We start from the raw sequence: 17249 nt of genomic DNA, 5'->3' as shown, positions 1-17249 counted from the left end.
GTTCCTCAGGCCGCCATATGCGCCAATTTTGCTTACTGACGAATTCAACTAAATGAAAGTGGGCTTCGTCGCTAAACCAAACCGTTCTGTGGACAACAGTATTGGCGAAACACAACCACTGTTCCATGGCCCTGGGACTTAATTGCTGATGCGTTTTAATTTTGTTTGGAAAGAGATCCAGGTCTTCAACAAAAATTTGTTCCAGTGTCTCCCGGTTGTTGCCCACCTGTTGTGCAGCTCGTCTGATCGGTTTCCCGCGGCTGGTTTGAAACACAGCGCCTGTCCTCTCTATGTTTTCAGATTTTTTCACCCTTTTGGACGACCGACATGCCAACACTGTCGCCGGCCGTTGTGGCTGAGCGGTTGTAGGCGCTTCAGTCCCGAACCGCGCTGCTGCTACGGTCACAGGTTCGAGTCCTGCCTCGGGCATAGATGTGTGTGATGCCCTTAGGTTAGTTAGGTTTAAGTAGTTCTAAGTCTAGGGGACTGATGACCTCAGATGTTAAGTCCCATAACGCTTAGGGCCAACACTGTCATGAAGTTCTCTCAAACTTGAGAATCAAATTCTTGATTGTTAGCACACTTGGGCCGGCTGTCTTCAGCTTGAACTTGCTTGGAAACTTCCTTTGAGCCACAGTTGGGTGTTACTGCTCGCATAGTAGGCCTTCATAAGCGCTATACGCTCTGGCACACTGTACCGCGACATTTTCAAGTGCAAATGGCCGACAACGTTCTTTATATCTGCTTTTTCTCATATTCTATTCGAATTTTACGATTCCAACAAGATAAAAACATGCCGCGCCGGACTTACACTTGAAGAAAATCTAGCAGAACTAGAGAACCATCAAGAGACTGACGATGATGATGATGAAGTAGAATTGGCGATTGTTCCACCCAATGCAGATGTAATAACACATGAAGAAGGCATTGTCGAAAATGTACTGAACAATGAGTCTCTTGTACAAGATGCAGCCACTACTTTAGAGCTCATAACCAGCTGAGATGAAGCTAATGCTAAGTTGTACCTCCAGAAGCCAAAAGAAGGAAAGCGTTAGGAGATGGAGCAGAAAGTGGTACGTTATCTACAAAAAAATATAAATGTAAGTGGTATAAATGGCAACCAACGTACACTAACACTAGTGAACCAGGGAAGAGCAACGAACATTATGTTGCGGAACGTCTAGGAAATAAACCAGTGCCCCACGTGTTTGAGGATTTTTTTTTCTGAGAAACTAATGGATACTATTATTGAACAAAGCGAAATCTATGCTTGCCAACATAACAAAATAAATTTTCTGCTAACCAAAGAAGAACTAAAATCATTTATTGGCATACTACTTCTGAGTGGTTATCATAAGCTTCCCCATGAGAATATGTACTGGGAACAGGCTCCTGATGTCGGTGTTCCTTTAGTCTTCAACGCCATGTCAAGAAATAGGTTTCGCGAAATAAAGAGATTCATTCTCTCAATGACAACTCCAAAATAGACAGAAACGACAAGATGTACAAACTGAGGTTGTACTTTGAAATGCTGAAAAAGGAATTCAGTAAATTTGGCGTATTTCATTCAGAACTCTCAATTGATGAAATGATGGTACGTTATTATGACAAACATTGAGCTGAAATGTTTCTGAGGGGAAAGCCTATCAAATTTGGAAATAAAATTTGGTGTCTTCCAAGTTCCAATGGCTTTCTTCATAATTTTTTGCCATACTGTGGCAAGACTGACAACAAACAGGAGCCTTTAGGTGCAAGGGTAATAAATGAACTAACCAGCATGATTCCAGAATCAGAGTATCCAAATTATAAGCTTTTCTCTGACAACTTTTTCACCAGTGTTGACACACTGATCACACTCGGAAAGAATAAAATGAAAGCTACACGAACAATAAGAGAGATCCGAACTAATGCATGTCCTTTGATTGACTCGAAAAGAATGGCAAAAGGGAAGGAACGAGGATTCTATGACTACATGTTTGACAAAGAGAACGAATTTCTGGTTGTGAAATGGAGTGACAACAAACCAGTATGTGAAGCGACAAATTACAGTACTATTACTCCTCTGAGTTCTACTAAAAGATACTCACGGCCAAAGAAAAAGGAAATATCTGTTACAATGCCACATCTCATTGAAGAATACAATGCCCATATCGCTGGCGTAGATCTACTGGACCAGCAAATATCACTTTATAGGACGAGGATAAGGTCAAAGAAATGATGGTGGCCATTATTCACACAGATGATAGATATCTGTGTAGTAAACACATGGCGTGCATACCAAATGAGAAGCTCTCACTTTTGGATGTCCGACGGAGAATAGTGATGTTTTACCTATCAAAGAAAACAGGATCAGTACCAAAACGCAGAGGACCACAAGGAAGCAAATTGATGGGAGGACGGGTGAGCACAGATGTTCGGCTAGATCCGGGAAAGCATTTCATTGTGCCAAGCAAAACGCAGAAGAGATGTGCTTACTGCAAGAAAAATACAACAAAAATTTGTGATAGGTGCAATGTTGGTGTACACAACAAGTGTTTTGCTTCATTTCATACTGAATAGACATTCAATAGTATTAAAACATTCTTTATTTATTGTTTGTGTTGTTTCTAACAATATTATGCATGGAGAATAAGGTTGCGAATTTGGATAGCGCATTTGGCCAATGTCCCAAAAATGGGACGGTCTGTAGTTTTTGTTCTAATAAATTGAAAATTTTCAAAACAACTTTTAATTCAGTTAATCACTCAGTGTAACGTATTTATATATAAAAGTTTGCAAAAAATGATCCGATAGAGTTTTGGCCAGTAATGGGTTAAGGGAGGACAAGGCGCACTTGTCACAAAAACTGGAATCTGCCCGTTTCGAGTATGCTTGATGCAATTTACGGATGTGCATGATATTGACGTATTACGTTACGCACATCAAATTGCGCGTGACATACATTACCGTGATATCAAGGAGAGCAGTAGATGGTTGCATAACTTCAAACTGAGGTACATAATTGGTAGACATAAGATAATGAAATTTCAAATAAAGTATCACCTTGACGATGCGCAGCAAACTGCAGAATCGGTCCGAAAATTTGTAGATGAGATAAACAAACTTGTCCCATCGCTCAGCAAGGAATTTGTTTTCAACTCCGACCAGTCGGGATTTGAAGACGAAATGCTCATCAAAGGACTCTTGGAAATGAAAGGTATCAAGAGAGTTGTAAGAAGATCAACTAACATCAGTTCCTTAACGCAGCCTTACGAAGCTATACCGACTGTTAATCTGGAAGTTGAATTGGCTGGAAAGTTATTTATTGTACTGCGAGATGTCGGAAGTACTCTGACCCCCTGCGATTATTCTCGTGTGGGTGGTCTTGAAATGACAGTAGGGAATATTTACCTCACTGCAAAACAGGAACGGCAAGTGGGAGTAAAGGGACTACCAACTATAGTGCGAGCACTGCTTTTGGCCAATTTCTGATCGAAATAACTTGCTCTTGCTTGATCCCGTGTCTGCGTATAAAAATCATACTGGATTAGAGCAAACTACCCCTACTGAAAACTGTATGACATCGCAGTTCATATCACCTGGAATGACTGGGCAAATAAGCCCCTTGGTGTTTGTTCTTTTTCGTGCCTATAAAACATATTATACCACTATCTGCGGCTGCGCCTGAAAGAATAGCTAGTTTCACGATAAGCTGCACGACAGATTGTTCAGCATTCGGTTTTACGTCATCAGATTCCATCAGCTCTCATCATCCCGTTACACCAGTGGATTCTTTAAGAGTAGATACCTAGTTGAAAGCTCTGCACCGTTTGAATCTCCCAGGGAGTTCGGCTTCGACCTTGATGGTGAGGACCTTTGTGATCATTGCGGCGGCCATTTTTTATTCGGTGTTCATGGTGAAATTTAATGGTTTGTTTCTAACATTTCTTCAATGTTGACGATGTCCATTTTGTGAAGTGTAATACGTACATCATAGAAAGCAGATCTCTGTACCTCCCGGGACACTTACACTACTGGCCATTAAAATTGCTACACCAAGAAGAAATGCAGATGATAAACGGGTATTCATTGAACAAATATATTACACTAGAACTGACATATGATTACATTTTCATGCAATTTGGGTGCATAGATCCTGAGAAACCACCTCTTGTCGTAACAGCGACTTTGATACGCCTGGACATTGAGTCAAATAGAGCTTGGATGGCGTCTACAGGTACAGCTGCCCATGCAGCTTCAACACGATACCACAGTTCATCAAGAGTAGTGACTGGCGTATTGTGACGAGCCAGTTGCTCGGCCACCATTGACCAGACGTTTTCAATTGGTGAGAGATCTGGAGAATGTGCTGGCCAGGGCAGCAGTCGAACACTTTCTGTATCCAGAAAGGGCCGTACAGGACCTGCAACATGCGGTCGTGCATTATCCTGCTGAAAGGTAGGGTTTCGCAGGGATCGAATGAAAGGTAGAGCCACGGGTCGTAACACATCTGAAATGTAACGTCCACTGTTCAAAGTGCCGTCAATGCGAACAAGAGGTGACCGAGACGTGTAACCCCATACCATCACGCCGGGTGATACGCCGGTGCCGTGATGGCGAATACACGCTTCCAATGTGCGTTCACCGCGATGTCGCCAAACACGGATGCGACCATCATGATGCTATAAACAGAACCTGGATTCATCCGAAAAAAAGAAGTTTTGCCATTCGTGCACCCAGGTTCGTCATTGAGTACACAATCGCAGGCGCTCCTGTCTGTGATGCAGCGTCAAGGGTAACCGCAACCATGGTATTTGAGCTGATAGTCCATGCTGCTGCAAACGTCGTTGAACTGCTCGTCCAGATGGTTGTTGTCTTGCAAACGTCCCCATTTGTTGACTCAGAGATCGAGACGTGGCTGCACGATCCATTACAGCCATGCGGATAAGATGCCTGTCATCTCGACTACTAGTGATACGAGGCCGTTGGGATCCAGCACAGCGTTCCGTATTACCCTCCTGAACCCACCGATTCCATATTCTGCGTCGGCCTTTGTGACCGAGCGGTTCTAGGCGCTTCAGTCCGGAACCGCGCGACCGCTACGGTCGCAGGTTCGAATCCTGCCACGGGCATGGATGTGTGTGATGTCCTTAGGTTAATTAGGTTTACGTAGTTCTAAGTTCTAGGAGACTGATGATCACAGATGTTAAGTCCCATAGTGCTCAGAGCCATTTGATCTATATTCTGCTAACAGTCATTGGATCTCGACCAACGCGAACAGCAATGTCGCGATACGATAAACCGCAATCGCAATAGGCTACAATCCGACTTTTTCAAAGTCGGAAACGTGATGATACGCATTTCTCCTCCTTACACGAGGCATCACAACAATGTTTCACCGGACAACGCCGGTCAACTGCTGTTTGTGTATGAGAAATCGGTTGGAAACTTTCCTCACGTCAGCACGTTGTAGGTGTCGCCACCGGCGCCAACCTTGTGTGAATGCTCTGAAAAGCTAATCATTTGCTTATCACAGCACCTTCTTCCTGTCGGTTAAATTTCGCGTCTGTAGCACTTCATCTTCGTGGTGTGGCAATTTTAATGGCCAGTAGTGTATTTTCTGTCGCCCTCCTGATGCACGTCTTGAGATATTAGCAGCTAATACTTTTACTGTCATAATTATTAACACAACACTTTAAAATGAATTTTGGTAAATCTTGTACTTGCTGCCTCGCACTCAAGGAATTCCTTGTAATATTTAAACCGTGTACAGGGAGAGCAGTAAAGCATCATCCGCTGTGTCACCGAGTGGACGGAAGTGTGTGTTGCATGTCGTTACAGACGGACATTGAAGAGGACTGTGACGAAAAATAAGGGGACGACAGCCGCAAAAGTCACTGTAAAACTCAATGACGCACTCGCGAGCACTGTCAGCACCAAAGCAACACGATGGGAGATCCTTAAGCAGTGAACTGGAGGGCGAGCTGGAATTCCAAAACCACTCGTCAGTGTTGCAAACGCCCGTAACAGGAAAATGTAGTACCGAGGCTGTAAGACTTGGACCATGGAGCAACAGGAAAATGACAGATGTTTCGATAAGTCTTGTCTCACACTGTTTCCAACCTCTGTCGAGTTAACGTCCCAAGAGTGAAACATCGCAGGGATTCAGTGATGATTTGGGCAGTCATGTCGGGTATTCCATGGGCCCCATGGCTGCTCCTCAAGGTCGTGTACTGCCACGGTTTATGTGATCACTTTGGCTGACCAGGTCCCTCCCATGGTACGATGTTCGATCGCCAAAGACAATGCTGTGTTCCAACACGACAGAGCCCCTGATCATACAGCTCGAATCGTCAAAGATTGTTTTTGTGAGCACGAGAATGAATTGTCGCAACTACTCTGGCCACCACAGTCGTCAAAGAAGGGTACGTGATCGCTACCCATCTCCGTCATCTTTAGGTGATGGTTCAGATGGTTCGGAGCACTATAGGACGCAACTTCTGAAGTCATCAGTCCCCTAGAACTTAGAACTACTTAAACATAACTAACCTAAGGACATCACACATATCCATGCCCGAGGCAGGATTAGAACCTGCGACCGTAGCGGTCACGCGGTTCCAGACTGAAGGGCCTACAACCGCTCGGCCACACCGGCCGGCCTTTAGGTTAACTTTCCATTATTCTCCAGGACGAATGGTGTAATATTCCCTTTAAAACCGTGCACGACACACATTTAGCCATTCCGAGACGATCAGAAGCTCTTTCGAATGCCAAGGGGTTTCCTACACCGTATTAAACATGATAATATGTTTTGTTTCCAGTGTTGCATATTTTGGTCCTTCCTTGCTTATAGTTACAAAACACGAGCAAATCATAATAACTTAATCTTCCAACTATATGAATAATAAGTGATCAGTATTCTGCTTAAGGAAATTCACGCACAAACCAGTCAATTTATTTAAGTAAATGAGATAGAAATTTGTTACTTTGAAAGAAAGAAATAAAATTAAAAAGCTACTATCTCCTCAGTTATGCTAGATACCTGATGTTGTTCATCTCATATTGCTAGCTTAACATTAATTTATTACATTGATATTCTTCAAAAGGAAGTATTTACCTATATTTACCGTTTAAAGAGCATGCAGCCTTACAACTTACACTGCTATCTACCTTGTAGCGAACAGACTTTTAATACACGAATCTAGATATTCAGATAATTTGTTGAAAGAGTAGCCACTGAAGTATGTTTTTTATTTCCTTTGGATCTGGTTGGAATTTCGAAATTCTGATCTGATGTTAGAAGGAACTTATTGAACATTATCCCACCAGTGTACATAACGCCACTCCATCCCAGACAAGGAGGCAAAAGCTAAATCTTAAAGTTTAATATACGGGTATACAGTTGTATAAATATAAACTACCATGATGAACAGATGTGTTGCTCTCATCCCACCGTGCAACTTTTTAATTTTGTGTTTCTTGTTGCTAACTTATAAACTATAATGATAATGAAATATCTGAATCTATAAATGTGTGTACATGTATGTCTACAGCTGACTTTAAAATATTTCGTCAATAATTTTCACTGACAGTAGAAAAAACCGCCTGCTAAAAACAAAAGCAATTTTTTCTGCTGTTTTTTAGTAATAACTTTATTCTTAGAGTGCAAACATTTTTCTATTATTAGAATTTTACATTTTGCACACCCCACACATCTTTGCTCTGTTCACATCCTGGGTCAATATGCAATGAAAGATATCTTGGATCATTGCTTAATGAGAATCAAGTGTGTAGTATATGTGTGATGCTCAACACTCATTTTAAGATAATTATGAAGTGTGCCACTAATTTATTTACAATGTGTGTTGTATGAGCAGTTCAACAACATATACATCGAGCTAAAAAACCACATGGACCACAATAAAACAAATCGCCGTCTACTTGAACACAAATATTTTGCATTATATAGAAAAAAAAATCAAGTACTTTGGCGTACTCTTTATTAATGAAACAACTTACAAAGTGGCATTAATTTCTCAAATATTCTGTACATTGTGGAGCAGACGACATGCCGTCTGTCAAAAAAATCAGTGTAACGGAAAATATTAGCCATCTGAAGACGGGCATGGTAGCCTGGAAACGGTTGCGGCACTAATATGAAAGATTTAAAAATTATTTGTGGCTGGTTGCTTCAGTCAACAACTAAATTTAAATTTTTTGTGTCTTTTATTGTAATTACGCAAGTCATAGTTCAGCTGGAAAAGATTTTTCTTGTCAGGGGAAAAAAACCTGCGAGTAAGAAGTTCCCTAAAAGGGCTTCTGTAAGATGTATGGTTATCTGCCTTGTACAATATTCTTACTGTGCACTTCTTCTTTGATACACTGTCCCAGAATATAATTCCATAAAACAAAAGGGAGTGAAGATAAGCAAAATAATCCAGTGCCCTTGGCTTTAGGTCAAGGTAATGCGATGTACGAGACGTATTCCAAAACTAACTTCCGTTTGATCATAAAACTACAAGACGATGAGAAAAAGATTTTATTGACATCAGTGTTTTACTACATGTATACTTTGCTTTTCCACATAATTGCCATTCACATCTATACAGTCTCAGTTATGCTACAGCTGCTTCTTTAACACTTCTGCGTGGAAGTCTGTCGACTGGGAATTGAAACAGTTGGTAGTGCCAGTTTTGAATTCATTGTCATTTTGAAATAGTTGCCCGCCCAGCCACTTTTCCAAGTGCTTACTGCAAGGTCGTGAAGTTGCCACGAAAATCCTGAAACTGCTCCTTGATTTTGGCACAGGGGTAAGGACGTGATTTGTCGTGGCGTCGATTTTGGATAGTACGTCCCAGTCTGTTTATCGTTTCACAATGTACGTCAACTATAACTGTTGACCCACAGTCCATTATATGAATGAAAAGGACGTCCTTGTCATCTACAAAAAAAGTAGCCATCCTTTTCGATCCCAGTACGGTGACTGCAATGTCTATGGTTTGGATCCTGCGTTAGTGTACGGTATCCTCGTCTCGTCGCCCTGTACAAAGTGGGAAAACAAATCATTTCCCTCTCACCTACAGTGCTCCAAAACCTGTCGTGCACTTCGCTCTTCATGCTGATCAACGAGCATTTTTGGAACTCACCTCGCACACTTTTTGGGATATCCAAGCTATTCATTGACGACTTTGTAACTTAAGATTCTAGCCACATTTCGGAATTAAGTATCCAAACCGCTAATCGTCAATCCCTGGTCACCCCGAAGTTTTGGGTGCACTTGACCAACGATGTCGTCGGTCCGATTACTGGTCCTGCCCCTCCGCTGTTCACCGTGAACATTTGTGTGGCCATTTCGAAGTTCTCGACGACATTTTCAAACTTGTTTGTCACTAATTATTTTAGGTCAGGTCCATACGCTAGACATAACTCACGATGGATTTCAGTAGCTGAAGAGCATTTTACCAATAAATTTTAACCACGCCGCGCACTTCACAAGTGGTGGGATCTATTATTGTCTCGGCGATTGCTATCTGCTCAGACCAACCCTGCAGTTGTTTCCTAAAGAGTCGATATACAGCGGTGCATGCGTGAAACTTCATTCAGGCCTACACTTCCGTTACATACTGCTCATCGGTCCTTATTTTTGGAATACGTCTCTTACTTCTAAGGAAAAATAACTCTCAACTGAATAATTGATTACACCTAGTTACTCATATCCACAATCTTCTGAATTAAGTTTTCTCTGATTCCTGTAACTATAGAAAATAATTCTCCTCTATATTTGTAGGTTCAGCTGAAAAGTACTATAAGGATTAGTTTAATCATCAGAGTCAAAATTCTGTGTAGAGCCGCGAACTAGTAAAGGCGGTGTGTCTTTACCTTCCTGAAATTAAGTGTCGAGCTTCGAGTGTGTGTCGTTTCGTGTAGATAACTGTGTCGAAGCCTGGTGCAGTTTAGTGTTGTATTGTTGGTGTTGCTGTATTTGAGCGTGAAATGAAAAGGACAGGATGAAATACAGTCCCGGCACATAGCCCTCACCTCTCGATTAGCACGATGGTGTCGAGCGAGCTTATCAGACTCGGTCAACATCGTCATATCTTTTCGCTCAACGAGAGGCTGTCAACAACTTTCAGACTTCAGTAATAACGTTGGAGGATAACCTGGTGATCATAAATGACTCTTACCCTGCCATCTGTCTCTTCCATTGACGAATAAATGGAGGTGATTAAAATTTCATCCATAACAGCGATTAGAAAGATTGCTTGAGGGTCGATCACCACCGACATCAGCTAAGAATTTGGGTGTAATAATTCGATCCACTCCAGTGAGACAGACTTTCTTGAATCTTTGAGTATTGTTGCTTTGATTTGAGACCGAAGAGGTCAATTTCATTTTTTTGCATTAGTTGATATAGTCGTACTTAAAATACTGCTGTCTTTTTGGTAGCACCCGACCAATACGGACGAATGCTAGCAGAGTAATAACTATTCATCCACAGATATCAAGTCTTGTTGTGAGCTCATTGTGGTGTATCTCATTTTGGCATTACATTTAATTACAGCGTAGGGGGTCAATAACAACCGGCTGTCAATAAATTTAACTGAGATCAAATTACCCCGACCATATAAATATATATAAAAATCGGTCAGAACGTACCGTGATAGAAAATAAATTGAAGAACTGCTTTTCTTCAATTGATTTCAGTTGTTTTATGAAAGTCACAGAAGCACACCATCCTTTTTGTTTGGACTTCGGCATTATGCCTGAAGGATTCTCTTTGCTCAAATTCCAACTTACTCGTGACTGTGAGTTCCCAAAGTATTGCACACTGCCATAGAAAAATACAGCTCAGTTGGCCGAAAGCGTACAATTTAATGTAACTTAAATTTGAGAAGGTGCATTACCTTCGTCTACAGAATTGCAAAACAGGACGTGTGAAATGCAGAATGCGTTAGCTTTTTCAGTTTAAACACTTGTCGATATTTTCGCTTAGATGTGTGTTGTGAAGTCTAGACACAAGAAACGAAGGAAATGCATTTACTTTAAAAAAAATCGAATAAATTTACTGAAGAGATATTAGTTCAAGTCAGAATTAGAAAACTTTGAATCTTAACGGGACCTTCGAGAATGCATGATAGGACGAGATGTCCGGTATCCTAAGAATATAATAATAAAAAAAAAGAGAGTAACGGTGGAAGACAATTAATGATTTTAAGAATATTTTTCTTCTGCTCGTTTGTAGAAGGACCAATGAGTGACATGCAAAAACTGATCAGAGCGGAAGTAAGTTTACAAGGCGAACACACACCGGTGTAAAGCAATACCAAAAAATTTGGATTAACAATAAACGAAGCTGAGAACAAAGTTACGAAGAGGTGTGGAAGAGAGAATACTGGACTGCTAAACGTCAATATTTCGGAAGATATAGCAGAAGAAATGAAAGCTTTCTTATGTTGAGAAAGCAAGATTTTTCATGTCTGAAGGGAGGAACACTCAGTAAACATATTGTATCAGACGACAGAAACTTCCTTCAAGAAAAGGTCCTCCTGTCGTCAGTTATTGACATAGGTTACAGGTAGATGATGCTGAAACTTTATATCTGAGGTGAAACGGCGACAAAATTATTATCAGGACTATAAAAAAAACTGAAACCGTAAGAAATGGAAACATAGGAAATGTAATGTTGCTGTAGGATGTCAAACATTGCGGGGAGAGATAAAGGGAAATTGAGGATTTTTGGAATGAGCAGGTACGAAGAGAAATACGTAAAAGAAGTAATAACTTGGTAGGGAATTTGTTTCCGAATTCAGGAATAATTAGCGTGATAGGAACAGCAGAAGAGAAACCTTACTGAGACAAATGAAGCTAAAATGATATAAAACTGGTAGTCCCATACTTCTCATATCCATATGCAATGATGAAAATATTAGGGCCAAGTAAATTAAAAGATTGTTGACATTACTAAAAAATACGACACTAAGAATAGCATTCAACAAGGATATAAACTTCAGAAATTGATCCCTTGCTCAAGGTCGAAAGAAAAGAAAGATTTTTGGACATTTACCTGCTCATTGATTTCATACCCAACAGTTCATGAAATGCTCTATCTGTCTGATTAATTGTCATCTGTCAGTCCCAGCATCCAACGAAGAAAAAAGATCAGTTATAAAAGTATTGTGCAGTAATGAAACAGATAACTCATAAATCTATAAGTCGCCAATGGCATAGTTTTCATACTGCTGAATTATAATTAGAAAAGCTCTTAAACATTAACCGGGGTTTGTAGCACTAAACAGTAACAAAATTACAATTTTGTAGACTGATCATCTCACAGATGTCTAAATTTTGTTCATATTGAGACAATTCAAATGACAGAGATCTTCCCCTAGAGGTACAATGGCAGCAACAGTTCATTCTCCTCGTTTTAGACTCGCGAGTGAAAGATGTTTTGGAGGAAGAGTAGCTACATATATAAGGACAGTACACAAATTCGAAAATTTGAAATGAGGGAATTTCCTAGATCTCACCGCATACAAGTGTGGGCTTATGTTTTAGCATTGAAAAGCAGCTCACGTTTAATTGTAACTGTATATAGAGCCCCACTCGAAAATTTAGAACTGTTCGTGGGCCGTATGGATTCCTTACTATGTTACCTGTCAGATAATAACAATCAGTTAGTAGTGTTTGGTGATTTCAGTGAATATTTCCCAAGTAATATTGACAGGAAAAATAATCCAGGAACCTTGTTTGCCTCCTACAGTTTAATGTCAGTAATTAACTTTCCAACATGGTAATCTCGAAACATGAAAATAACTGTGTACCTAGGAACAAATGCTCTCTTTGATCATGATATAGAGTTAGGGTAAACAAGACGATTACCTACAGAATAGATTCCCATAATTGGAAATCAGTTAGAATAATTAGTGACTCCAAGACCAAAGTTTTTGAGGACAGTATACAATAGACGGTTGGGAACAAACTTTTATAACGAACCAAATGCTGACATAAAATTTAATCTATGCTTTGACAAATTTATATTATTAATTGATAGAAGCCTTCCTCATAAACCAATCAGGAAGAACAATAAACAACCATGCAAAAAGCCTTGGATCGCTCCTGAGATATGCGTATCTTGTGGAAGCAAAAGGGAAATGTATCTGTTGCCAATAAAAGTGAAATCCTGCAGTAGTTGCACACTAGAAAAGATACTCAAAAATAGTACTAATTTTATTAAAAAACCGAAAAACATGCACATCGTACAAGAAATAAGTAACTCCAACAACAGGCGTAACTCTATGGTAAATGCAGGGAAACGAAATATAGGAGAACAAGCCACAGAGCAGTATAACGTAACTACTAACTCAAATGGAAATGCTATAAATGATCAGTTACAGGTAATAGGTCTAAGCAGCTCTGAAATGTAGTTCGTAAATCAAGACGAGCACTTCAAAAGAAAAATCAAAGAAGTATGCCACAAAAGGAACTCTCATACAATTCAATCAAACAGTTGTCCAAACCATTTTCCCCTCCGAAAATAAAATTTCATCTGGATTTTATGGTGTTTCCGAAAGGGTAGTAAAAATTTGTTCCCACATAATATTTACTGTCTTTTCTGAAGCATGAAATACATCGCTAACTTAGAGCAATTAGTACAGCAATGAAAAATGGAATATATGATGGGGAAATAATAATTGGGGTGGAGACTTCAAAATTTTATGTTGTGCACATTGATGGAAATGTAAACTGTGAAGAGAAATATTCTTCAACTCGTAAACCAAATCAGTTCAAGCAGATTTTTATATTGAATAACTACAGAATTTGGGGTGGAACAAATCAGTGATTTAACATATTTTGCATATTATCATTTAGCAAGATCCTATGGAATAAAGTTCTGAGGTACCTCAATTTTAAGAAAGAAAATTTTCATTACTCAAAAAGTTCTGTAAAAATAATATGTAGTTCGCACCTGCAATCGTCTTGTGGACGCGTTTCATCTCGTAAATGTTTTATGGGGTCTTATATAGTAAGAATCTCAGGGATCGTTTACTTCCAGTGAGTTATGAACGTGAATTATACAATCGCTGCTCACCTTCTCTCTCGCTCAGAACGAATAATGAAGAACATAAATCCAAATTTATAATAAATAACTCATTGCAGCTCAAAACTAAAATGATGGACATAATTACAATACCAGACGAAAAAGTGAAATTTGTTGTGCTACGTTAAGGTTGATCTTAGCCCAAAAATGGGTGAACAATGCTTCCACCAAAATGTGTGCTCACCAGCCCAGAAATGTTAAATATCCACCAAACAGCAAAGTTAAACTTGACAACTCTTCCTATACAGTATACTTTTTATGCAGTATGTAGCGGTAATGGATAGGAATTAATATGTACATGAGCAAAAAAATTTAAAAAAATTGCAGTTTTTAAATGTTCACCATGAAGCCATATTTACGCATGAATGTAAAATGAATCGTTCCACATCATGATATATGGAATGTGAAACTAACTATAACTAACACTTGTACGACAGCTTGTTCCCTGTGCGAAACACTTCAGCTAGTGGAATATGGTGCAACACGCCACAGCAAATAGATGACTTCAGAACTTACTCACTGCTTATGACACTGAAATTTTAGAGCTCCGTATTTAGACATTTTCGTTTATCTCTGGCTAGCTATCACTTTCCGCAGTGGAAGTGGAGTTTAACTGAAACCACTGCACTGTGTTCGCCGCCCCTGGATATCATCTTATTGTAGTGGGAATGAGCTCACGTCATTGCTTCTTGAATGATGTCGACGAGATCAATTATTACGTTCAAACTGTACAATGAAACGTGTGTTACATGATCTTTAGGCTCCCTTTGGCACCATGACTTCCTCCGCTTATAGGAATATGACAGCATTTGCAACGCAAACAAATCTTGCGTCCTGCTTTAGCAGCTATTAGACTTAAAAGCATTCAGTGCATGTGTCCTATGCAGTACTAGAGAACATTAGCAACGCCTGAAGAACATGGAGCACCAAACCAAGATTGACTGAACGTGAATGTCATTTACTGTAAGTCGTCACAGTCAAACACTTCTTCCGCTAGACGTGGCTGGAAGCAGCGAGAGGCGCTGATGACAGGGTCAGACATGTCTGGAAGTTAGTGGTAGGGTGGGATATACCAGGAAATTAGTGGTAATGTGGGACATACCTGGAAGCTGGTGACGGTGACCGGAGGGTCTCCGCCGCCCAGGAGGTCCTGCAAAAACTCGAGCGTGATGGTTTCGGCCGCGTTCATCGCGGCGTCGTCAGACAGGACTGGCGCATCTACGTCCGCGTCCGCGCCCCCCGTGCCCCAGCGACCCTCCAGCCAGGAAGGGACCACTTTATCAACGTCACCGCCACATGCGCTGCTGCATTACGCCTCAATTGGCCCGGGTTGGCCCCCACTGGCCGGTATCGGAAACAATCTGGCCCAGCACGCATCCCCCAGACGCACCAACGAGCAATTCTGGTCATCAGTGGGAGCGCTGGGGGCTCATTTTGACAAATGACTGTCGCTCCGTTGGGATGCAGGGCATTTCGTCAGTGCAGCCGTATCCATCCGTGCCATCAAGCCGAGAAAGGAAGCCTATCCTGGTATGGCTGCTTCAAGAAGCCCAAAATTTCTCTGATGCGCAGGTAAACAATGCTGAGTACCACTGCTAGACTCACCAAAACACCATAACGCAAATGATCATTTTTCGAAGTTCAGATATTGGATAAGTTTTTTCTTATATCGTTGGTCTTTACTATATGTACTGGGCAGACACAGCCAAATTACGCAAATGGTAAGCCTGATGCATAGGCAAACTGTCTAAGGATATACACAGCTCAAGGAACAGAAGTTCCACGTGGAAATACACTCCATTATGTATTCAGGTGATAAAAGTCGTTGGATAGGGATACGCACATATATAAATAGCGGTAGTATCGCTTACACAAGGTATAAAAGGGCAGTGCATTGGCATGATTATGGCCGCACGAAGGAATTTAACAGACATTGAATGCGGTATACTAGATGGAGCTAGACACCTGGGAGATACCATTTCACAAATCGTTAGGGAATTCAGTAATCCGAGATCCACAGTGTCAAGAGTGTGCCGAGAGTACCATATTTCAGGTATTAAGTCTCATCACGGACAACGCAGTGGCCGATGGCCTTCACTTAAAGACTGAGAGCTGTGGCGTTTGAGTACAGTTGTCATTGCGAACAGACAAGCAACGCTATGTGAAATAATAACAGAAAATAATGTGAGACGTACGACGAACATATCCATTAGGACAGTGCGGCGAAATTTGGCGTTAATGGGCTACGGAAGCAGACGACCGACGCGAGTGCCTTTGCTGACTCACGACATCGGCTGTAGGGCCTCTCCTGGGCTCGTGACAATATCGGTTGGACCCAGGACGATTGGAAAACCGTGACTTGATCAGACGAGTCCCGATTTAAGTTCGTAACAGCTGGTGGTAGAGTTCGGGTGTGGCGCAGCCCCCACGGGCCCAGGTTGCCGACAAGCGACTGTTGGAAGCTGCTGGTGGCTCCATTGTGTTTTCATGGAATGAACTGGGTTATCGGTTATGTTCGGCTACTTGGAGACCATTTGCAGCCATTGATGAACTTCATGGTCCCAAACAACGATGAAATTTTTATGGAGGGCAGTGCGGCGTGTCACAGGACCATAGTTGTTCGCGATTTCTTTTAAGAATATTCTGGACAATTTGAATGAAAGACTAGGACACCCAGATCGTCGGACATGAATCCCATCGAGCATTTATGGACATAATCGAGAGATCAACTCGTCCAAGAACTCCAGCACCGCAACTCTTCTTCAATTATGGATGGCTGTAGAGACAACATGGCTCAGTATTTCTGCAGGGGACTTCCAACGAATTGTTGAGTCCTTGTCACGCCGAGCTTCTGCTCTATGGCCGGTAGAAGAAGGTCCGACCTGATATTTGAAGGAATCCCATAACTTTTGTCACCTCACTGTGTATACAGTTTATAATGTCTCGAAACGTCCTTGATGGGCCTGTAAGTTGTATTTTTTAATTTGAGGATCATGACCATACTAGAGGTAAACTGGTGTTCGAAACTTACTTAGTCTCTAGCAGAAGTTCTTAGGGTACTTTCAATGTGAGTATTTTATCTTTATGTATTTCCATTTCCATTGTGGTCTGTTAACCGTTGGTACCCTCTTGGATATAACAAACACAAAAAGTCCTACAGTAAATGGAAAAA

The 17249-nt window shown here is 41.0% G+C and overlaps 1 protein-coding gene across 1 annotated transcript in view; it reads right to left on the bottom strand.

Annotated features, from left to right (window-relative positions):
* The window catches only part of LOC124795517, a 325898-nt gene extending 310613 nt beyond the window's left edge, over positions 1-15285 (bottom strand). The window contains exon 1 of the mRNA XM_047259581.1: positions 15180-15285. Coding sequence (XP_047115537.1) covers positions 15180-15266 — 87 coding nt within the window. The 5' untranslated portion in view covers positions 15267-15285. The remainder of the gene's footprint in view (positions 1-15179) is intronic.
* Positions 15286-17249: the final 1964 nt, after the last annotated feature.

Source organism: Schistocerca piceifrons, chromosome 4 (genome assembly GCF_021461385.2).
Source record: "Schistocerca piceifrons isolate TAMUIC-IGC-003096 chromosome 4, iqSchPice1.1, whole genome shotgun sequence".
Taxonomy (NCBI): Eukaryota; Metazoa; Arthropoda; class Insecta; order Orthoptera; family Acrididae; genus Schistocerca; species Schistocerca piceifrons.
Note: the sequence above shows the minus strand (reverse complement) of the source record. Positions and strands in the feature narration are given on the sequence as shown.